At 40.5% G+C, this 24,104-nt stretch overlaps 1 protein-coding gene across 1 annotated transcript in view; it reads left to right on the forward strand.

The window, feature by feature from the left end:
* eys (eyes shut homolog) overlaps positions 1 to 24,104 on the forward strand; it is a 1,854,977-nt gene that overhangs the window by 514,259 nt on the left and 1,316,614 nt on the right. Inside the window, exon 10 of the mRNA XM_073056513.1 lies at positions 2,086 to 2,339. Within this exon, the coding sequence (XP_072912614.1) occupies positions 2,086 to 2,339 (254 nt within the window). The remainder of the gene's footprint in view (positions 1 to 2,085; positions 2,340 to 24,104) is intronic.

A 24,104-nucleotide genomic window follows, 5' to 3' on the forward strand; every position in this document is an offset into this window, starting at 1 on the left:
TCTTCCCAATTACCTTACAATAGCACTTTACAAGTGCTGCATTGGTTCTAATTCACACTAAAAAGTTCTGGGTCAGGAAAAGTGTGATAAGAATTCAAGTCACTTTTTAAAATGATTACTTTGAACAAGAAGGAGAACTCAAAGCATCTGGTGATATAGATACAACATTTTTGGGTCATTGCATGTCTTCCACTGACCTCAGACTGAGCTCATTTAGAGCAATTCCCAGATGCCCTTGAAAATATAGGCCATGATTAAATGTAGCAGCATACAGTTCTCTTCAGCCCTTACACAACAAATACGTGAATTAACATTTCCAGGTCTTCATACAAAGAATATCTGGCACTGAGCCACATAACGTGATATTGGAGTATGCTGTTCACTTCTTTTAAAGGATGTGGGCGTCACCTACAAGGTCAGAATTTAATAAACCTTGCTTGTCACTAGGGATTGACCTGCTCATTTCAGAGGGCATTGATGTGATTAAAAACGTTGTCCTTTCTTTAATGACATTAGTGAATCAACTACATTTTTTTTTTACAACAATGAGGTAACTTTGTAGCCACAAATATGGGTATTAGCTCTTCATCTTTAAATAACTAAATTTAACATCCTCAGCAGGAGTATCTGAATTCCAGCCTTCATAGCAGGCACCACTAAACCAGCAGCCCAGGCCTTTAAGCTGCCAGTGCAATGTGCTGGGTCCATCCAGTGTGCATTTGCCATTCTCGGCATATCCACCACCTACTTTTCCCTGTTGAATTAGCTCTGTCCTATCTTGCCACTGAACCCACTATGCTTGTCATTCCAAATTCCTCCTCGATAACACCTTGTGTTGACTTCCCCATTTCAATAAGTTAAAGGATGCTCCATGAGAGTTTTCCAGTACTAAAATAGTTATATGTAACTTTTGGTCAATCTCAGAGGTTCCACAGCATCTTGGACACTCTTGTTTGTGGAACTCTAATGAAGCCATTTCTCCTTACCAATCAGAGAGAGGTTCATGTATTTTCAAAGTGCATGAGAGATAGAGTTGTTGTGTTAAACAGCAAAAATCATGACCCTTAGTAGTGCACGCACACCCATGCAATCCAGTCTGTCCACATCAGCCCTAATTTCTTTGTCTAGCATGTGACCCAGTTTTCCATACACCAGTAACTTAAATTATTGTCCAGATACTTCTTAAATGTTGTGAGAGTATCTGCCCCCACTACCTGCTCTCACAGTGGCTTCCAGATTACAGTCATCCTCAGGTTGAAAGCATTCCTCAATTCCCTTCTAAATCTCCTATTCCTCACCTTAAACATGTGACCTCAACTTTGGATGTCATATTGTTCTCACGATAGAAAGGATTATAGGAGCTGTAATGTGTGGAGAAACAAGGGGTGCAGCCATGAAGAAGAGGTATTATAACTAATGCTACATAGTACCAGTGTCTGATTATCTATGGTTAAAATAAAATGTATTTCTTGTGAGTGGTCATTTGAATTTAATTTTTAAATGGTTCTCCATTGATATTTAGGCTTTAATAGATAAAGAGTTACAGAGAATCCTGTATCATTCTTCAAAGTATTGTCATGGCTTTTCTGCACTGAATGCAAGATAACAGATTGTAACCTGGTTTTCACCTGATAAACAATCTCCATGTTAGTGCAGCACTCCTTCAGCATTGGTCTAGAATGTCAGTGTCTACATGTGATGTTCAGATCTTTTGAGAAAGACCTGAGACTATAATCTCTTGACTCAAAGGAGCTATTGGAGTACATGAGCTGAAATTAGCATTAACATTTTAGTTGCTTAGAAACAGTTAAGAAATTTTTGCACTAATAAGGTTTTCTGTTGGTTGAAGATCAGGGGAGAGTTTGAACAGTCCTTGTGACCATTAATTGAGAAACAAATGAAATTTTTTCACTGAATATGCTAATATGGCTAAAGAAGGATTTGTAGCAGGTGAGAAATTTGTATTGCATTTCATGCATCTCAACAGGAGATGGAAAAAATTCATTGGAAAGAAGTAGTTGATTTAATGTTCCTCCCAATTACAAGTTTTCCATCTGCAATTTAATGTACTCCCCTTTCCCCTAGGTGTATATGTCCTCCTGGATATGCAGGCCAATTCTGTGAGATTGACATAGACTACTGCATTGGAAACTTGTGCACTGAGCATGGCACCTGCCTGGATCACATTTACAATTACACTTGCCACTGCAAGACTGGATATGAAGGACACTTCCATCAGACAGAAACCAATGGATGTGCGAGCTTGCCTTGTGAAAATGGTGCCTCTTGCACAGACCTAATTGGCTACTTTTCATGCCAGTGTGTGGAAGGATATGCAGGTAGGTTGCTCTTATTACGTGTAACCTTTGTCCTTCTCAGTGGTGAAGACACCCCCTCTGAACTGCCTCCACATCTGACTCCACAACTCTTTCCTGCCCACCCCTCTGCGCCCATCCCAATGACAGGCTTTTATTTCAAATTGTGTGCTTGTTTCAAATGAGTTGTCACATCTTTTTATTTTAAGATGACTGAAAAAAATTTCAAGCAAAATTAAGAAAAAAATGCTTCTGCTAATTATTGAGTTGCATTCACAGTTAATTTAAAAGTAACCCGTCAGTGTTGAACTGTGGTAGGAAGGGGTTAAGCGAAGTTCAAAACTTGAGATATACTTTGGGTGCTACATTTTTCTCTTTACTTAAGATGTAATGGTGTGATTTCTTTTTCTTTACCTCACCATTTTAATCAGAATATTGAAATGACAGATTCAAAGACATCATTAACTTGCAGAACATCTTTTACAGTAACCACATCATCTCAGTTCAAATGAGGAAATTGCATTTGCAAATGCAATACCTCGCCAGGAAACCAACTGTGCTAATTTAGTTGGCTGCTTTCATCCTGTGAAGCGTGGGGGCTCAGCTCTGATTGCCAATGCGTGTCTCTCTGTTGGCAGGTCCTTGACTGTTGGATTGTTGTCTGCTTTCCAGATTCCACTGTGATGCTTTCCATCTCAATTGGGCTCAGTGCACAACATGAATCTCAAACATTTTTTATGAGCATTCTCTGAATGTAACCTAATTGTCAATGCTAATACCTCAGCCTAAACAGGAGAAGGGTGGGACTGGAAATTAATAGCTGCCCTATAATCATCAAAATCACAAAAGTAATACAAGTCTTCATCCAAAGGGGAAAGTATTTTACGTGTTTATAGCAATAGTTTGCTCCGTATTTGCAGTGCTGTACAGTATTTTAAAAAGAACATCTGTGAAAAGATACACTGTATTGATTAAGTGTAGCACAGATTCACTGAAATGATACCTGGAATTAAAATTAGATTATGAGGACAGACTCCCTCTTCACACTTTTTTTGATGTATGGAACCTACTTGAGTTATTTTGATCCTATTCCTGTGAAAAAGAGGAAAATCGTAAAAGAGCGGCTGATTGAAATTGAGGTCAAACTTCAGCCATGATCTCATTGGACAGAAGACCAAGCTTTAAGAGCTGTATGGCCTGTATCTACACCTACCTCATGTGATAAACACAGGGAAGGAAAGGAGTGGATGGATATCTGAGAGAGTGAGATAGAGTGGGCACAAGGAAGCTTATATAGAGCACAGTCCAAATCAGTCCTGCAAATTTCAGTGCCTATCACTCTATTGACCCACTGCAATGTTTTGAGTACTGAAGGAAAAACATTTATCCTAGCTCACCTGCATTAAATACTGCTCCGAGGATTACAACCCCTACTCTGAAAATAGATCTGTAAATATCAGTGAAAAGTGAGTTTGATAAAACAAAAGCTATGTTCACTTCCTGAGGTCACTACCAGTGATCTGGTGGAACATTCTGCAATCTGAGTAATTCTACCACACCAATCAAGAGATCAAATGATAGGCCTGATTTTTCTTACCGGTGAATACAATGAAAATAGCTAGGGTTCCAGGTGTCTGAGGTGGAAGAGATTATGTCTGGCAGTAAAGCATTCCAAGCTGTTTGTGAGTTTATATAGGAGCTGATTTTGCCATTCCCATTTTTTTTTACAAGGCAAAGAAACTATTTGAGACATTACAGAAGCAGAATCACATGAAAAGGAGGTTTAACCAGAGGGAGGAGACAACAGGATGAACAGCTGAGTTCTGTTGTTGGGATAATTTTTAAGGAAAGGAGTGAAAGAGTCAGGGCAGACGTCCCTGCACTGAGGACACATTCATCTAAACTTAATTATAATACACTTTGTGGGAAGTTTAACATTTTATTGTGCAAACACTATTCTTTCTCTTCAATATTAAGTTCACCATTCACTATTGCTTTTAATCAGGTTGTTTTAAAATTAGTGCCTATGTTCCTCCATGACGTTAACATTCCCTAACTTTGTAACCTTCTCCGATCCATACACTGACATAAGATAAGTGAATTTCAACAAGTGGCTTTAATTTTAATTTTCCCAAAACTGTCGGCTGTGCCTTCATTTGGGAAGGCTCTAAGCTCTGAGTTTCCTTCTCTAATAAAATAGTAGCAGGGCTGACTAAGACCATGAGAAAAAGGAGCAGAATTACATTTGACCCATTGAATCTGCTCTGCCATTCCATCATAGCTGATTTATTATCTCTCTTAACCCTGTTAGAGTTATAGAGTCAAAGAACACTACTGTACAGAAACAGGCCCTTTGGCCCATCAAGTCCATGCTAAACTGTTAATCTATATAGTTCCATAGACCTACACCCAGAATCATACAATACTACAGCACAGAAACTAAATCTTCTACTGCCTTTGACACCATTACTGATCAAGAACCTATCAACCTCTACTTTAAATATATACAATGATTTGGCCTCCACAGCCATCTGTGGCAATGAATTCCATTGATTCACCATCCTCTGGCTAAATAAATTAATTCTCAGCTCTGTTGTTTCTTTCTGAGGATGTCCTAGACCCCAGCACTATAGGAGACATCCCCTCCAAGTCCATTCTATTTAAGCCTTTTAGTATTTGATAGTTTTCAATGAGGTCTCTGCTGATTCTTCTAAACTTCAGTGTGTACAGGCCCAGAGCCATCAAACACTTTTCATACCTTAACCCCTTCATTCCCAGAATAATTCTTGTGAACCTCCCTGGACCCTCTTCAGTGCCAGCATAGCCTTTCTTGATAAAGGGCCCAAAGCTGATCACAATGTTTCTGCATTTGTACAGTTTGTTGTCTTTTTCACACCGGTTGCCTGCCCAGTTGGGTGCCTTAATTCTATTATGGTAATTGGATTTATTGTGTATGCCCGCAACTAAACTAATCTCAGGGTTGTTCTGTATATAGTGACATATACATACTTTGATAATAGATTTTTTGAACTTTATTGAACAAGCACGTATCTACAAACAAGCATTGGCTATCAGTCCATAGTCCACTTCACAATGGTAAATACCTATATTAACAATACCAGGGGTTGAAGAGAGTAGAGAAACAAAGAGCACATACATACAATTACATACAAACACAAACATACACATGATCTACATATTTTACATCATCCCTCAATGTAGATTTACATCGATTTTAAATAAAATCACAGTCCTCAGTAAATCAGCTCAAGTCCTACATTTTACCAGGCCCCTGTGCCTGGCACACTATAACAGAGTTCCATCTTTCCAAGTAAGAGTCCATTTTCAGTTGTAAACTTGCAGTGATAATTTCCATACAGTTCACTTCTTTCAATCTCTGTATCCATTGTTCCAAAGTGGGTGGGTGAGATTTAAGCCAGTTGACAGTTATAATTTTATGAGCAATCAGAATCAAGAATGTTAACATATATAATTATATATATAACATATATAGTTTATTCTTCTCTAATGCAGTTTGCAGGAGGTTGCCTAAAATTAAATGACTAGGTTCAAAGGGTATACTTATGTCTAAAATCCTTCTTATTTCCTCAATGACCCTGTACCAAAATTCCCTTAATTTGGGACAGTCCCAGAATATATGTGCAAAATCTCCCACTGGGCCACAGCCTCTCCAGTAAAGTCTGCTGATTTTTTTCTGCGTATAATGATATTACTAATGGGGTTCTAAAGTACCTCATCCTTATTTTCCAAGAAAATTCCCTCTAATTGGGACTATTCAAGCATTTATGCCATGACTCCCAAGACCTCTCCCTCTCTATTAAGATATTTACCTCCAATTCCCACTTAAGTTTAACATCTAACATTAAAATCAATCTAAATTAAATTGGTGAGTTATCTTTAGCAGCTCCTCCCTTTTTAAATCCAAATGTATGGAAGAATGTTGAGACTCAGAATGAATGGGTTAACTATATATTAAAAGTATGGGATAGAATTAGGAAAAAATTAGATCTTCCAAGGACTATATCAAGGGCAACCAGAGTTGCATTCATTTCAGATTTTATTCCAGCAAGACTGGATTCTGGTTTTAACAGGTGGGCGCAAAGAGGGCTGGTTCTTGTGGACCAAATGTTTGATGGAGAGGCGCTCAAATCTTTTTCCCAACTCCAGACTGAATTCGACCTTGTATCAAATGACTTTTATAGATTCTTCCAAATTACATCACACAAAGAATGGAACATCTTAAAATACAGCCCAATAACTTGGAAGAATTTTCGATAGAGATCATCATGGGTAGGATGCAATCCTAGAAAATTGTATCTTGTATAAAAAAAATACACCTGGATACAATTGATAATAGACTTAGTTTAAACTTTGAAGTGCAGTCTGATCAATGCATGATAAAGCTTCACCTGCTTTGACTACTTTATTTGCCATGTTACCATTAAATTCATTTTACCAAGGAAAAGTGTGTCAAGCAATGCATACAATTGCAAGTTAAGCCTTGTTGTATTCTCCTTCTTTGTCCTGTGACAATTGGAAACCTAAAGAGCATCTGACCATTGATGTTAACTATGCTTCACATGCCCTGATGGTCCCTTCTGCGACCAGGTATCAAATCTGACTTGATGTTGCTCCAGTGAGACTAACTGCATAAATGCAAGCTGATGTTTTTGATGTGCTGGTGTGAAAGTTACATTAATTATAATCCTGTTATAGTGATAGCAGTTGCAAAATGGAAATCAGACACCTGTGTGGCACAACTGCAGCCTGCACTTAGCTGCACAAATATGGAAGACTTGAAAGTTTGAGATGTTTTGCCTTAATTAGCTGTAGCTAAGCAAGCAGAAAAGAGTCGGTAGCTGATTAGAGGAAAGTTTCCTCAGATCTCTTTCTGTTCAGTCATCTGTGTTGTCCTATTATGGTTCCAGATGAATAAAGAGAATCAACAAGTTAATTAAATATGTTGCCCTGAACAGAAAATCTCAAGATAAAATTATTTTCGATTTCACGTTGTCGAAAACATTAGTGTCATTGCCATAAGTCACAAAGGGACAAGTAAATAAATCAATAACAAGCCCAGAGCTCACTTAATTGATGATTCTATCTGGGGCTTCCTTCCACCTATAACTGCTTGCATCATTATTAAATTTACTGCAGAAAGTAAGAAGCTTTCGTAGACACAGCTGGCAGTACATGCTGGGATGTTAACAGATTTTGTTACTTTATGCTTTGCTTGCCGGTAACTTGATTTCCCCATGGGACAAGACGTCCTTGAAATGACAATAGAGTTCTATACCAGTGTGATTTATTTTTTGCTTCCTGCATCTTATACTGAAGTCATTTTAGCAACAAAAGAATAGAGGTGAGGAATGGGCTGACGACTTTGTTCATCAAGTGAGAGCTCATTTTACCAAGGAAAAGTGTGTCAGGAAATGCATACAATTGCAAGAAGTTCAACCTTGTTGTATTCTGCTTCTTCAAAGCCAGACTGTGACAACTGGAAATTTAAGAGTATCTGCTATAAAATTAGTTTGAGCCATTTTGCTTTTGTTTACAGGCAGTCTCAGCAGTCACCTATATTGATAAAGTCCCTTTAAGTTTGCAGATTAGAGCTTTTGCTTGCTTCTGTTCCTTTGGTAAAAGTGAGTGGGTGCGGTCAGAGGCTCGTCTTGTTCAACACCCACAAAATGCTGAAGGAACTCCACAGGCCAGACTGCATCTTTGGATAAGAGTACAGCCTATGTTTTTGGGCCAAAAGCCTTCATTAGGACTGGAACACAAGGTGATAGGTGAAACTAGAAGGGAAGAAGGGTGAAATAAAGTGCTTGGAAGTTGATTTGTGAAAGAGATACAGATCTGGAGAGGGGGTAATCTGCTAGGAGAGGACAGAAGGGCATGGAAGAAAGAAAAGGAGGAAGAACATAAGAGGTGAGAGAGGGAAGTGGGAATGGAGAATGGTGGGGGGTGGCAGTGCATTAATGGAAGTTAGAGAAATCAGTGTTCATGCTATCAGGTTGGAAGCTACCCAGATGGAATATAAGGTGTTGTTCCTCCAAGCTGAGTGTGGCCTTGTTGTGACAGTAGAGGAGGCCATGGAGAGACATGTCGGAATGGGAATGGGAAGTGGAATTAAAATGGGATGAATGGACAAGGGAGTTGCATAGGGAGCAACCTCTGCAGAAAGCAGAAGGGGTAACAGAAAGATGTGCTTGTGGTGGGATACCACTGGAAAAGTCAGAAGTTACGAAGAATTATGTGCTGGATGCTGAGGCTGGTGAGGTAGTAGGTGAGGATAAAGAGGAACCTGATCTCTGGTGGGGTGGCAGGAATATGGAGTGAGGGCAGACGTGCATGAAATGGAAGAGATGAGGTTAAGGGAAGCATTGATGGTGAAGGAAGGGAAGCCCCTTTCTTTGAAGAAGGAGGACATCTCCTGTTCAGTCCAATTTGCTGAAGTATCATTACTGTGGCCTGATATTTAGCTGCCAAGCATGATAAAACTTTAAAATATGAAATATTATTTGAAGGAGCAGGATCGTCTGGAGTTCTACATATTACAATCATTCAAAGCTGCCTTCAGCCTCTACCTCCACCACGAACAGACTTCAGCTCCCCCAAGTCTTGGCATTTACAGCTGCAGATGCTGTCAGTGGGGTAGACGAACAGACCTCCACCTCCCCAACTGAGCGAGCTGCCAGCAGAAATGAAGCAGGTACTGGCAAGCTGCATGAGAAGTTGAGTGGGCCCCTAGGCTCATTGTTTGAAGACCATCATTGGCCTCTTGGTGTTGATGGCACTGCTTGAACAGTGGTGTGCCTGGGCCTGAAAATAAACCTGGAAGAATCTCTCTATGTTTGCATTAGTTGATCCATTTTCTACAAATTGCACATTCCCAACTGTATTAATGAACTGTGGGGCCTTTATACAGCATAAATGCTTCATGGGCCTTTAGGGACACATTAACGGGTGATTGTTGCTGGTGCAGTGATTGGCATCTACTGTATCAGATCAGAAAGAATCACTTTCTCTCAACTCAGGCAGTTCAAAATCATTTATTTCAGAAATAATCATGAAAATTGCCAATTCCTGTTCTCCTGATGAGAAAGAAATCTTGCATAAATGCTTAAAAGTCCTACAGTAATACAGCATAGAAACAGACCCTTTCACTCACCTGGATGATGCCAACCACAGTATCCTTTCTGCTAGTCTTATTTGCCTGCATTTGGCCATAACCCTCTGAGATCCTACCCTGTATATACCTATCCAAATGCTTCTTAAATGTTGCAATTGTACCTGTTTTGACCACTACCTCTGGCAGCTCATCCATGTACTCTATACCCTCTGTGTAAAGTAGTTACCTCCTCAGAACTCTTTTAAATCTCGTCCCACTATTTTGTATCTGTGCCCACTAGTTTTATACTCCCCAACCCTGTGAAAAGACTATGACTATCAACCTTATGCATACCCCTCATAATTTTATAAACTTCTATGAGGTCACCCCTCATTCTCCTGCACTCCAGGGAATAAAGATCTAGTGTGGCCAACCTCTGTCTATAATTCAGACCCTCTAGTTAAGGCAGCATCTTCATGAATCTCATCTGCACCCTCTGTAGCTTGATATTGTCTTTCTTATAGCAGGATGAGTAAAACTGTACACAATACTCCAAGTACAATCTCATCAATGACTTGTATAACTTCAATACAATGTCCATACTCCTGATTGATGAAGCACGGCATGCTAAATGCCTTCTTCACTACCTTGCATACTTGCCTCTTTTAGCAAACTATGCACTAATACCCCCAGGACCCTCTGTTTCACAACACTCAATAGTGCCCTAGCATCCACTGTGCAAATCCCACCCTGGTTTCTCTCTCCAAAGTATGTCAACTCACACTTGTCTGAGATGACATCATGCCTTAGCCCATCTCCCTAATCGATCAAGATCTCTTTGCAATCTATTGTAACCTGTTTCGTCAGTGAGACCCCTAAATTAGTATCATCAGTAAATTGCGAATTGTGCCATGTACATTAGCATCCAAATAATTTACAAAAATAATGAATGACAGAGTCCCAACACTGACCCATGGAGCACCTCACTAGACAACATTCACTGTACTTGCTTTATCTCTCCTCTTAGTTACCTCTTCAAAACTCTCCAAAATATTTATCAGACATGATGGCTTACACACAAGACTTTTTCTGAATGGGCCTTGACTATTCAAGTGATGGAGATTTTGTCTCTGAATTTGCTGCAATAACTTCTCCATAACTGAACTCAGACCCAGCAGCCTTGACCGGTTCTTGCTACCCTTCTTGAACAATAGAGCAACATTAGGCACCCTACAGTCTTCTGGAACTTTACCAGTGGCTAGTGATGTTGAAAATACCTCTACCATAGACAACCATAAAATTCCCTGGCCTCTCATAAAATCCAGGGCTGCTCTTGGCCAGGCCCTGTGGATTTGCCCACTTAATTTGCTTCAAGGTTGAAAACACCTCCTTCCTTGTAAAATGCACATAATCCATTGCTCTACTACTTATTACCTTCATTTCTTTGGCATCCATGATATTCTTGGTAAACATCAAGAAGAAATAGACAGTAAAAATTCTCAGCATCTCCTGCAGCTCCACACATAGGTGGACCTGATGGTCTTTAAAAAGACTAAGTCTCACACTAGTTATCCTTTTAGTACTAGTAGAACTGAAAAACCTCTTGGGATTATCTTTGACCCAATTTTCCAAAACCATTTTATGCTCTTTTTTAGCTTTTCTGTTTTCCCCCCCTAATTCTGGCCTTAAACTTCTCCTTTTTGTTAAGGGATTCATTCATACCTAGCTGCCTAAAAATGGTGTATGATTCCTTTCATTCCTTTACCAGAGCCTTGATATCTTTCAACCAACGTCCCAAAACTTGATATGCTTACCCTTTACCTATACAGGGACATGCCATCCCTGGACTCTTGACATGATCCATTTAAAAGCATTACGAACTCTTCTTTTTGCCTTTAAAAAGAGTCATCCAATCAACTTCAGCTAGATCCTGCCTAATACACTGAAAGTTGGCCTTGCTCTAGTTGAGGACTTCAGCCTGCAGACCTCTTCAATCTTTTTCCATAACTATTTTGAAACTAATAAATTGTGGTCACTGGACACAAAGTGCTTGAATTTGTTTTCAGTGAACCAATATGGATCACCATCCTGGCATACACTCTGTGGCCACTTTATTCGGTACTCCTGCTGGTTAATGCAAATATCCAATCAACCATTCATGTGGCAGCAACTCAATGCATAAAAACATGCAGACATGGTCAAGAGGTTCAGTTGTTGTTCAAGCCAAGCATCATAGTGGTGAAGAAATGTGACCTAAGTGACTTTGACACTGGAATTATTATTAGTGCCAGATGGGGCAGTTTCAGTGTCTCAGAAACTGGGAGTTTCATGCACAACAGTCTCTTGAATTTCCAGAGAATGGTGTGGGGTGAAAAAACAGAAGAACATCCAGGGAGCAGGAGCTCTGTGGGTGAAAGCACCTGGTTAATGAAGGAGGTCAAAGGAGAATGGACAGACTGGTTCAAGCTGACAAAAAGGTGACAACAACACAGAAAAACCATGTGTTACACCATGGTGAACAAAGGAGTATCTCTGAATATGTAGCACGTCGAACATTGAAGTGGATGGGCTATGACAGCAGAGAACCACACTGGTTTCACTCCAGTACCTAGTAAAATAGCCACTGAGTGCATATTTTCTACTGGAAATGTAAGTTACTGCTCAGGGAAGGCAGAAAATAATTAAGGAATAAGCATGAAGCTTCATGTTGCCGAGTGACACCTCAGATTTACAACCCAGAGGCTTGCCTGTCTCTGGTGTGACTATTCTAGCCACACATAACTGTATCAGCACAGTTTTCTTTGAGTACATCTTGTGGCAACAAGGTCCATATTTCTCTGACTGTTAGAATAAAGGTTTCTACTGAGTACCTCATTGCACCCATTAGTAACTGTCTATTAAATGCAGTTTTCACCCCGCCAACAAAAGAAGAATCTTCTCCTAATCCCATCAAGCCCCTTCATAATTTTGTAGAGACATCCTTTCCTCAACCCGATTCCATCCCCTTCTGGTTAAGCAACCCTATTAGCCTGCTCAGTAGTAAACACTGTTTCCAAGGCATTACCAATTTAATGTTTGGAGCCACAGAAGGGTTGGATAGATAAGCAAGCTCAAGTTTGTAAATTTCTACTTGTTCACTGGATTTCAGACCTGTCAAATTAATAATAAATTCTTGTCTAGAAGACACAAGGTAAAATGATTTATCATCCCATACTTAGAGGATCAGGGCTTCATAAGCCTCTTAGACCAGTGAAGTGCAACATAGATGTCTAATAATTCTGGGGCAATGAGCTGGATTTCTGACCGGTACTCCAACATTTATTTCCTATACTTAGTGTCAGCTACAGGCTGGTTAACTTTCTATGGGCATGAGTACGCTTGAACACCCTAAACACACAAAGACCATTTCAAAATTAGATGAACCTGCTCTGTCATGTGTGCAGAAGGATCTACTGAGATTTTAGGGTGTTTAAATCCTCAGAAGATTCAGTTTAAAATACGACACTAAAATAAGCTATGAGCCAAGCAGATTTATGACTCAGAATCGGGTTTATCATCACTGATATATCTTATGAAATTTGTGGTTTGTGGTAGCAGTATTGTACAACATATAAAAAGTACTATACGAAAATAAGTAAATAGTGTAAAAAGAGGTAGTGATCATGGACTATTCAGAAATCTTACGGTGGTGGGGACGAAGCAATTCCTAAAACATTGTGAGCGTGTCTTCTGGCTCTTGTATCTCCTCTCTGAGGGTAGTAATGAGAAGTGTAGCTATTTTTTTCAATGTCATTTGAAGTTTTCAAAGGCCATTAAAGTTAGTCAAATGTTGAGAGCAGGACAGTTTGGTGCCCTTCATCATATTCACTGGGTGTTAAAGTTCGGAAGGTGTTTTATTCTGCAGACACTCTTACAATAATTTCAGAAACAATTGTCTAATGTTTCTTGAAATGCTGCTCAAACAAAACTAAAGCATTTTGTATGAAACAGCAACAACTGGAGAAGTATTCTACTAGTTTCCAAATTGTTCTTCCATCCAAAGTTTGTGGCAGTCACTGCCTTTTAAGTATAGTTCTAATGGATGGGATTCAAGCCAGAACTTGGCAGTATGTTAAAAAGTTATTGGAAAGAGACGAGCAAAGAGACTTTTTTGTTTAGGATTCCATTTATTTTAACTTTTTTTCCCCCTTGATCAAATCTAATATTACTGCCAGCAGGCTACAATGGTCAAATGTCAGTGATAATAAACTTGATTCCAATTCTGGCAACAATTCAACAGAAGGACTTCATTGGTTCAAGAAGCTGGCTCAGCAACCATCATGTTGGGGATAATTAGGAGCTGGGAACAAATTCTGGATATGCCAGTGATACCCAGATTCCACAAAGCAACAATGAAAGTGGAGCTACAGGGAGAAAAAATCAAATCAGAGTTGAAATGGGGAGGATCTTACTTTCCCTTCCACTCTCACTGCTGTGTCCTATTTTTGTCCTTTTCATGTTGCGGGACATGAAGCTCCTCATGCAAACCGCAAACCATTCTTCCGAGTGAAGTTGCAGTGATGAAATAAAGCCAGAGCCCCAGTACATCTGCCACAGGTCAGTGGTTGTTGTCCACCCAATATGGACACACCGATTACAGTAATTTATGTTTCAAATCTGCATCTTCTTTCACAAGAGATGAAAGAAATAAAGATTTGCATTTCTACAGTAAGTTTGTGACCTCAGGATATTTCAGGTCACTCAATAAACAACTTATGAAAAAAGATCCCACATAACAGCGGCAACAAGATGGTTGGTTTTAAGTGATTGGTTGTGGGGTAAGTATTCCCTCAGGCAACCAGATGTATCAATTGTGTTCTTCAAAGTGCTGCCACAGGATTTCCCATGCAGGGATAAAGTATACACCAGGGAGTAGCAGGGGTGTGAGGTTGTGGAAAATTACGTCCCCCTGATTAATCAGTAAATTATCTTAAGGAAATGTTTGTATATGTAGAAAACAAACCTGTTTGACATGGCCCTACAAAAATGATTAGATGTTCTTCTTTGCCTGATCCAAGGGTGTGATTAGTCTATATATAGACAGGTTTGTTCCGGGGTGTCTATCTGCTGCAAAAAATGCCTCTTTAGTGCGACTCCAGAAGTCTGCAAATTGCTGTAGTAATTGTGCATCTACAATGAGAAGCTTTCCTGATTTGCATAATGTTTACAGGTTACTGTATTATGAAACAGATTCTAGTTGTGGTCTTTTCTGCTCTGCGGAGTTGTGACTGTCGATGCGTGTTCCAAGTTGGTGATGAGCATGGCCAAAGTGCCTCCATCTCCAGTTGTTGGACATTATTCACTGTTTCTTCTGTTTCCCCTCTCATCACGCAAGCAGAGATTAAAGATTAGCTTTATTTGTCACAAATACTTTGAAACATCAAACATAGGGTGAAAGGCATCATTTGTGTCAAAGGCCAGCGTAATCTGAGTATGTGCTGGGGGCAGCCCACAAGTGTTGCCATGTTTCCAGCATTAATGTAGCATGCCCACAACCTATTGCTCCTAACTCGTATGTCTTTGGAATGTGAAAGGAAACCAGAGCACATGGAGGAAACTCACTTGGTCACAGAGAGAATGTACAACTCCTTTCGGGCAGCGGTGGGAATTGAACCTTGGTTGCTGATCGCTAGCACTGTAATAGCGTCATGCTAACCGCTATGCTACCGTGCTGCAAAGCAACATTGATCCTTATTCGTTGCCATCATACCAATGACAGCAAGAAATAATGAAACAAACCAGTAGCCACTTACAGCAAACATGAAAGTGCCAACTCTCCTGAAAAATCCACCGATGTACCGAGCAAAAGCTATATTTGTTCTTTGTCCTTTGTTTCATTGAATCCTGGTTAACCCCTCCAATACCAGATACAGCAATTCAGATCAATGTGTTTACTATACACTGTCAGGATAGATCTATAGAAACTCTCAAAAGCAAAGGTGAGGAGTCGGCCTCATGATCAACACCTCTTCATGCACAAATATTTCAGTGCTGTCCCATTTCTGTTCACCAGACCTGGAATGTCTCACGGTTAAACGCCGTCCACCTTACCTACCATGGGAGATTTCCGGGATCATTTTGGTAGAGGAGCACACTCCACCTCGGGTCAATGTCACTCAGCCTTTAGATGATCTGAGCAATGGGATCAACATGCACAAAACTACACTCTCTAACATCTTCATCATCATTTTGGGGGATTTTAACCAGGCCAGTCTGAAATAAATCACTAAACAATTACCATCACCAGATCACTTTCAATAAAGGAGGGAAAAAAAACACTGGACCATTGTTACACCACCATCAAGAATGCCTTTTGTGCTATTCCACACCCTCACTTCGGGAAGTCTGATCACCTGGCTGTACTTCTCCTCCCTGAGTATAGGCAGAGACTGAAAACGGCAGCACCAGTAGTGAGGGCCAAGAAGTTATGGACAAGGGAAGCACAGGAACGCCTATAGGACTGTCTTGAATCAGTGGACTGGACTGTATTAAGGGATTCTTCTTTGAACCTGGATGAGTATGCTGCAGGATTAGGACTTTATTAAAACCTGTGTGGATGAGTGTGTGCCTACAAAGACTAAACAGTACATTCCCAAATCAAAAGCCATGGATGAACCAGGAGGTATGTTGACTGCTGAAGACTAGATCTGAGACATTCAAGTCAGGTCTGTACTAGAAAACCAGGTATAACTTGCAGAGGGCTATTTCAAGGGTGAAGAGACAATTTCAAAAGAGATTAGAGCATTATTGGATGTACAACAACTCTGGCAGGATTTGCAAGACCTTACTTCCTACAAAGTGAAACCCAATAGCATGAATGGCAGCAATGCTTTACTACCAGATGAACTCAACACCTTCTATGCCCACTTTGAAAGAGAGAATATAACTCCAGCTGTGAAGATCCCTGCTGTACCTGGTGACCCTGTGATCGCTGTGTCAGAGGCCAATGTCAAGTCAAGTCAAGTTGCTTTTATTGTCATTTCAACCATAACTGCTGGTACAGTGCACATTAAAAACAAGTCTGTCTTTAAAAAGGGTGAACCCTTGCAAGGCGGAAAGCCTGACAGAGTACCTGGTAAGGCTCTGAAAACTTGTGCCAACCAACTGGCGGGAGTATTCAACCTTCTCACTGCTATGGGTGGAAGTTCCCAATTGTTTCAAAAAGGCAACAATTATATCAGTTCATACAAAGAATAATGTAAGCTGCCTTAATGACTATTACCCAGTAACACTCACATCTACGGTGATGAAAAACTCTGAGAGATTGGTCATGACTAGATTGAACTCCTGCCTCAGCAAGGACCTGGACCCACTGCAATTTCCCTATGGCCACAATAGGTCAACGGCCTATGCACTCTCAATTGCTCTTCACACAGCCTTAGACCACCTGGACAATACAAACACCTATGTCAGGTTGCAGTTCATCGACTTTTGCTCAGCAGTAAACACCATCATACCCAAAATCCTGATTGATAAGTTATAGAACCTGGGCCTCGATACCTCCTTCTGCAATTGGATCCTTGACTTCCACTTGAAGACCACGATCTGTGCAGGTTGGTGATGATAACTCCTCCTCGCTGACTATCAACACTGGCGCAACTCAGGGGTGTATGCGTAGCCCATTGTTCTACTCTCTCTATGCCCATGGCTGTGTGGCAAGGCATAGCTCAAATAACATTTATAAATTTGCTGATGATACAGCCATTGCTGGTAGAAATATAGATGGGGATGAGAGGGCGTACAGGAGTGAGATATGCCAACTAGTGAAGTGGTGTCGCAGCAATAACCTTGAGCTCAATGTCAGTATTATGAGAGAGCTGATTGTGGACTTCTGGAAGGGTAAGATGAAGGAACACATACCAATCCTCATAGAGGGATCAGAAGTGGAGAGAGTGAGCAGCTTCAAGTTCCTGGGTGTCAAAACCTCTAAGGATCTAAGCTGGTCCCAACATAACGATGTAGTTATAAAGAAGGCAAGACACCGGCTATACTTTATTAGGAGTTTGAAGAGATTTGGTATGTCAACAAATACACTCAGAAACTTGTATAGATGTACCATGGAGAGCATTCTGACAGACTGCATCATTGTCTGGTATGGGGTGGCTACTGCACAGAACTGGAAGAAAATGCAGAGGGTCGTAAACCTAGTCAGCTCCATCTTGTATACTAGCCTACAAAGTACCCATCTTCAAAGAGCAGTGTCTCAGAAAGGCAGCGTTCATTATTAAGGACTCCTAGCACCCAGGGCATGCACTTTTCTCATTGTTACAATCAGGTAGGAGATACTGAAGCCTGAAGGCCCACACTCAGCGATTCAGGTACAGTTTCTTCCCTTCTGCCAACCTATTCCTAAACGGACATTTAACCTATGAAGATGACCTCACTTTTTAATATATATATATATATATTTTTTCTCTTTTAGCATGATTTTTAATCTATTCAATATACATATACTATAATTTATTTATTTTCTATATTATGTATTGCATTGAACTGCTACTGCTAAGTTAACAAATTTCATGCCACATGCTGGTGATAATGAACCTGATTCTGATGCTATCTAAGAACATTGTAAACTATGCAGTACCTCAGAACTTGTTTCAGTTAGTTTCTGGTACTTTGATTTCTTAGCTCCATATCCCTCGATAAACTTCATTCACAAAGATCAATCATTTTGCCTGCACCATTCTGTCCCACAACACATTATTGAGTGTGGAGCTGCAGATTTCTTCTACCCTTGTGTTTACCAATTCTTTTCTGATTTGATTCCTTACTCTCAGCTCACTGCCTTCCATGATCGATTAAAGGAAAAGGTTTCTCCATTTTTATTTACATCTAATATTTAATTACATCTAATATTTTAAAACAACCATCTTCACTAGTGGGAACACAGATTAACCGAGTACCAAGTTGATGCACCATCAATAACTCTTGGAGACGTGAGGCGAGAGATAGGCTTTCATTAGCGGGAAGAGAGCGCACTATCAGCTGCAAGAGACCATCACACAACATCCTGGAGACTGAGGGAGGAGCAGTGCCTCCAATCGCCTTTATACAGGGGTCTGTGGGAGGAGCCACAGGAGCAATCAAGGGGGTGGGGCGTGTTCAGACAGGTATATGTAGTTCACCACACAAGTGGGGCTTGAATGTGATAAATCTGAACTGCTCTTCATTTATGTTTTGCTCATAGGCACTCTCTTTAACCCCAACTCCATTCTATTGTTGTATGTCAAATTAACTACCAGGCCTCATTATCATGGTTATCCTGCATGAGTAGCAACTGGACCTCATGTGGTGGATCCTCAAGTTAGCCCAGATGATGTGGCCTTACCTGATTGATAGTCTTTTTGGATTTCTTCTATCCAAGGCCTTTTCCGCTATATCAAAATGTATCTAATAAGCAAAGGTATTTAAAAGAGTTGAAATAGGTTTTAAACTGGCAATAAATATTACAAATGACAAGTGAACTTGAATTACAGAAATATATAATGTTAAGATATTAAAATCATATAGAATTATGCAACACTGAAATGAGCCTTACAGCACAAAATGTGCTTACCAACAATGATGCTTATTTGTGCTAATGCCATTTGCCTGCATTAGGCCCATATTCCTCTACCCCTTTCATATCCAAGTAGAGTCATGCAGCAGCGAAATAGGCCCTTCGGCCCAACTCATCCATGCTGGACATTCCAAATATGCCACAAGCAAATAGGCATAACCAGGAATCAAGCACCTACTTGAAAGGAGGTGGGCACAGTCTGAGAATTTGTGCAGTTTAAGAATAAATTAAGCCAGGAGGTTGAGGGCAGAGATTCTGTCAAGCAAAGTAGAGGGGGGGGGGATGTGTAGATGGGAGGTAGAGATGGAGATGCAGAGAGTCTTGTTGTCTCTGGTAGGTGATCAGAACCAAGAAAATGGGAACTGTTGAAGTGACAAAGGATTTTTTTTAAATCAAGTGCAATTGTGAACAATAGCCAGATCAGAAACGCAGATCAAGTCAACTAGTTCTCAAAGAGAACTCCGACAGGCCAGTCAGATGGTTCACTGCTGCTCAGCGATAGAACATTAAAAAATCGTATGTACAATTAAGAAACATTAAAAAATAGTAGAAATACTGGAGTCATGATGATCATGATGAAGTCTGCTGGAGAGAGACATTCATACACATGCTGTCCTCCATAATTCAGAGAGATTGAAGGATAAGCTTACAGGGTGACAAAACGGGACAGGAGCACTTGGAACTAAAAACTAATCCCTACCGGGAGAAAACAGCACTTGATCTTAAGGCACAGTTATCTAGCAGTTTAAGGACTAAGTCCAGGCAGAGCAGAACTCACAAGTGCAAGTGGTTATCAGAAGGATCATTCTTTGAAAGAGCTGTTCAGTTCTTCAAATTTTTCCTTTGCTCTTAAATGTTTTATTTCCTTTGGATGCTTCATAGAGGCACTCTGTAAAACCCTGCTTTACAGAGCAGCTGCATTCTTAAAAAACTGTCACTATCCCAAATTTCCATTGTGATAAACTTGATTTGCCATTGGAACCCATGTTTTAAAAGGAAATGCATTACTAGAGGATTTTTTTTTCCTCAAGAGTAATGAAAGCACCACGGCTGCTGGTATGTGGCAGAGGACCCACTTAAGAAATTTTCTTGGCAGTTTCAAAGCAAATATCCAGCAGCTGTGAATGGAGCCAGAAGAAACTGCGGATGCTGCAGCAAGTACTACAGCTTGAGAGTTTTTCACCTGCATCAAACCTTCATAAAATATCAAGTTTTACATCCAGAGAAATTCCTTTATGTGGTCATTTTGCTTTACAACTTCCACATAAACCTTTTGGCCCTGTTTCAAATATCTTGAGGGCAACCAACTCCAAAAATGCTTGAAAAAATAATCTGCTATACAGCAAAATGAACCTTTGTGATTTAAAAAAAAAATCATATTATCTGCATAGGCTTCAAGGAATGTGAGTTTAACAAAACAAAATTAAATGTGTTGCTTCTTTCTCATTTCTTAATTGTTTTTTATACATAAATTCAATAAGAGCAAATATTAGTCCATATTTTGGATTTTTGTATAATGATTTATGAATTCCATAAGGTTGAATTTCTGTAATCCAGATATACAAAGGTCACCTGAATTGAAACTGTCTCTACACTTTTTTTTCATGGAATATCCTCTGGGTTCCAATAGCAAATAAAAGTTATCCCCTCACTGACTGTTCGCCATGGTTTCTCAAGCAGAGACACTTGTGGACTCTGGTTACTATCCCTTCAGCCAATATAATGGCCTCTGTTGGTTGGATTGGCCATGGATAATGCATACCAGTTTTCTGCATGATATACAAGCTGGTACAAAAGCCTGGGCAGCATGATATGGAAAGAAAGCTGTTGCCCATGCAGAGGATTCCCCTCCACACAGCTGGTGAAACCAAAGGGACGGCAAATTTGGCCCCAGTGGTGTTGCAGAAGTTGCCAGTCAGCATTGGGCTGCATTTTTCCCTCCAGGTTTACCCCCGAAGCCGTCCCCATGAGTGGGTATGGCTGCAAGTTAGTGAAGGTTTGAGATCAGAGTTTTTCTTCTCCTAGGTGAGCTGCCAACTATGACTGACAAACAATTGTGGACAGGGAGTAATGGGGAGGAACATGGGAGAACACTCGACTTCACTGTTTTGTGGCTGAATGACTATGAGGTGCAGGGCTGTCTGATAGTTGGCCAGCTATGTTGCACGAATGTCTGCAAACAGGAAGACTGGAGTTGACAATCGTTGAGTTCCTGAACCTGCATGGATGGCCTGATTGGCCTCAGCACTGAACTGACTCCGTAACCTGTAGACTCATTTTCAGGGGCCCTGCCTTTGTTATGTAACGTGTTTCATTGGTCCTATTATATTTCTTTATTCTCCTGTGGCTGCTGGCAAGAAACTGAATCTCAATGTATACAGTACATACTTGATAATAAATGTACTTTGAACTCTTTATTTTCACTTAAGGTCTTTGTAATTTTATACATCCATGTTAAATTTTCCCTTAAATTTTTCTGATCCAAGATGAATACAGTTCTCACTGCAGAGTTCCACCTGTTATAGGAGTGATGTGATCTCAGTGCACATCCATGCATTCCAATTTTGCCACTGTGTATTAGCCTGAGGCTGATTAACATGATCAGAGTTCTTAATTTAGTAATACATGGGGCACAATCCACTGAAGTACAAATATTCCTTGATCAGCACAATCTGTTTATTCTGCACAGTGTGAGGAAACTGAGGATTGCAATGTAGATGGGATAATAAAACTTGATCATTGTTTCTTTATTTGCTCAATGCCCTCTATGCTAAATGTTTCTTTTAAAATTTGAACCTTGTTATATGTGTCTGGATGGTCTTGCACACAGTGAAATGCATTGTTAGAACTTTTTTGTTTAGAGTAGAGTGCACTTTTAGCAAGGGGCCATAATGAGTGGAATTCAGTTAATATCACTTTACTTTGCTGATAATTTAAGGATTAATATAACCCAGAAACACATAGAACAAATTCTACTTTTCTTTGAAGGAGTGTTATGCAGTCTTTCCTATTCTAAAACAATCAGAGGACAGTCATGAAACATCAGCTGCATTATACAATGTTTGTATAACATTCATAATGTTATACTAATGTTAACCCTCATCTATTGCTGACTGTCATTGATCTGCCAAATCGGTTTTCCAATAAGAGACTTTAAAGTTGCTGACTTTCAGATATATTGCTTGAACGGTCTTAACCCTTGGACACTTGTGTAGCCTACATTCAGATTTTTAAGGATCTTTCTTTGGTGAATATACAAAAGGTGCTAAAATTTCACTTCACGTTACCAGTTGTGGGTGGATTACAAAACACAGATCATTTACAGCACAGTACAGCCATTTGGCCTATTGTGCTGTACTGCCCTTACAACCTTTTCTAAGATCAATCTAACCCACATAACCCTTCATTTTTCCGTCGCACATGATGAAGACCATGGAGCGGCTGATAATACAGAATCTGAGGCCACAAACCAGGCACGCCCAGGATCCTCTTCAGTTTGTGTATAAGGAGAAGGTGGGAGTGGAGGATGCTATCACGTATTTGCTGCACAAATCACTCTCTCACCTAGATGGGGTCAGTTGTGCTGTGAGGATTACATTCCTTGACTTCTCTAGTGCCTTTAACACCATCCAGCCCAAGATCTTAAAGCACAAACTAACGGAGATGGGAGTAGACTCTCACATGGTGGATTGGATAGTGGACTACTTGACAGATAGACCTCAGTATGTGCGGTTGGGAGACTGTAGGTCTGACACGGTGGTCAGCAGCACAGGGGCACCACAGGGAACCGTACTCTCTCCGGTCCTGTTCACCCTGTACACATCAGACTTCCAATATAACTCGGAGTCCTGCCATGTGCAGAAGTTCGCTGATGGCCATAGTGGGGTGTGTCAGGAATGGACAGGAGGAGGAGTATAGGAAACTGATACAGGACTTTGTGATATGGTGCAACTCAAACTACCTGCGTCTCAATATCACCAAGACCAAGGAGATGGTGGTGGACTTTAGGAGATCTAGGCCTCGTATGGAGCCAGTGATCATTAATGGAGAATGTGTGGAGCAGGTTAAGACCTACAAGTATCTGGGAGTACAGTTAGACGAGAAGCTAGACTGGACTGCCAACACAGGTGCCTTGTGCAGGAAGGCACAGAGTCGACTGTACTTCCTTAGAAGGTTGGCGTCATTCAATGTCTGTAGTGAGATGCTGAAGATGTTCTATAGGTCAGTTGTGGAGAGCGCCCTCTTCTTTGTGGTGGCGTGTTGGGGAGGCAGCATTAAGAAGAGGGACGCCTCACGTCTTAATAAGCTGGTAAGGAAGGCGGGTTCTGTCGTGGGCAAAGTACTGGAGAGTTTAACATCGGTAGCTGAGCGAAGGGCGCTGAGTAGGCTACGGTCAATTATGGAAAACTCTGAACATCCTCTACATAGTACCATCCAGAGACAGAGAAGCAGTTTCAGCGACAGGTTAATATCGATGCAATGCTCCTCAGACAGGATGAAGAGGTCAATACTCCCCAATGCCATTAGGCTTTACAATTCTACCGCCAGGACTTCAGAACTTTTTAAAAGCTATTATTAATGCTTTTTGAGATAGTGATTTAGATGCATATCATATTTTTTTTACTGAGTTAAGTATTGTATGTAATTAGTTTTGCTACAACAAGTGTATGGGACATTGGAAAAAAGTTGAATTTCCCCATGGGAATGAATAAAGTATCTATCTATCTATCTATCTATCTATCTATAATATACCTATCTAAAAGTCTCTTAAATGTCCTAAATGTCCTCACCACATTCTACAGAGGATGTACTGAGAGCATCCTGAGGAGCTGCATCACTGCCTGGTTCGGGAATTGCACCGTCTCGGATCGCAAGACCCTGCAGCGGATAGTGAGGTCAGCTGAGAAGATCATCCGGGTCTCTCTTCCCGCTATTACAGATGATTACACCACACGCTGCACCCGCAAAGCTAACAGTATTATGAAGGACCCCACGCACCCCTCACACAAACTCTACTCCCTCCTGCCATCTGGCAAAAGGTACCGAAGCATTTGGG

This window comes from Hemitrygon akajei, chromosome 9 (genome assembly GCF_048418815.1).
Source record: "Hemitrygon akajei chromosome 9, sHemAka1.3, whole genome shotgun sequence".
NCBI lineage: Eukaryota > Metazoa > Chordata > Chondrichthyes > Myliobatiformes > Dasyatidae > Hemitrygon > Hemitrygon akajei.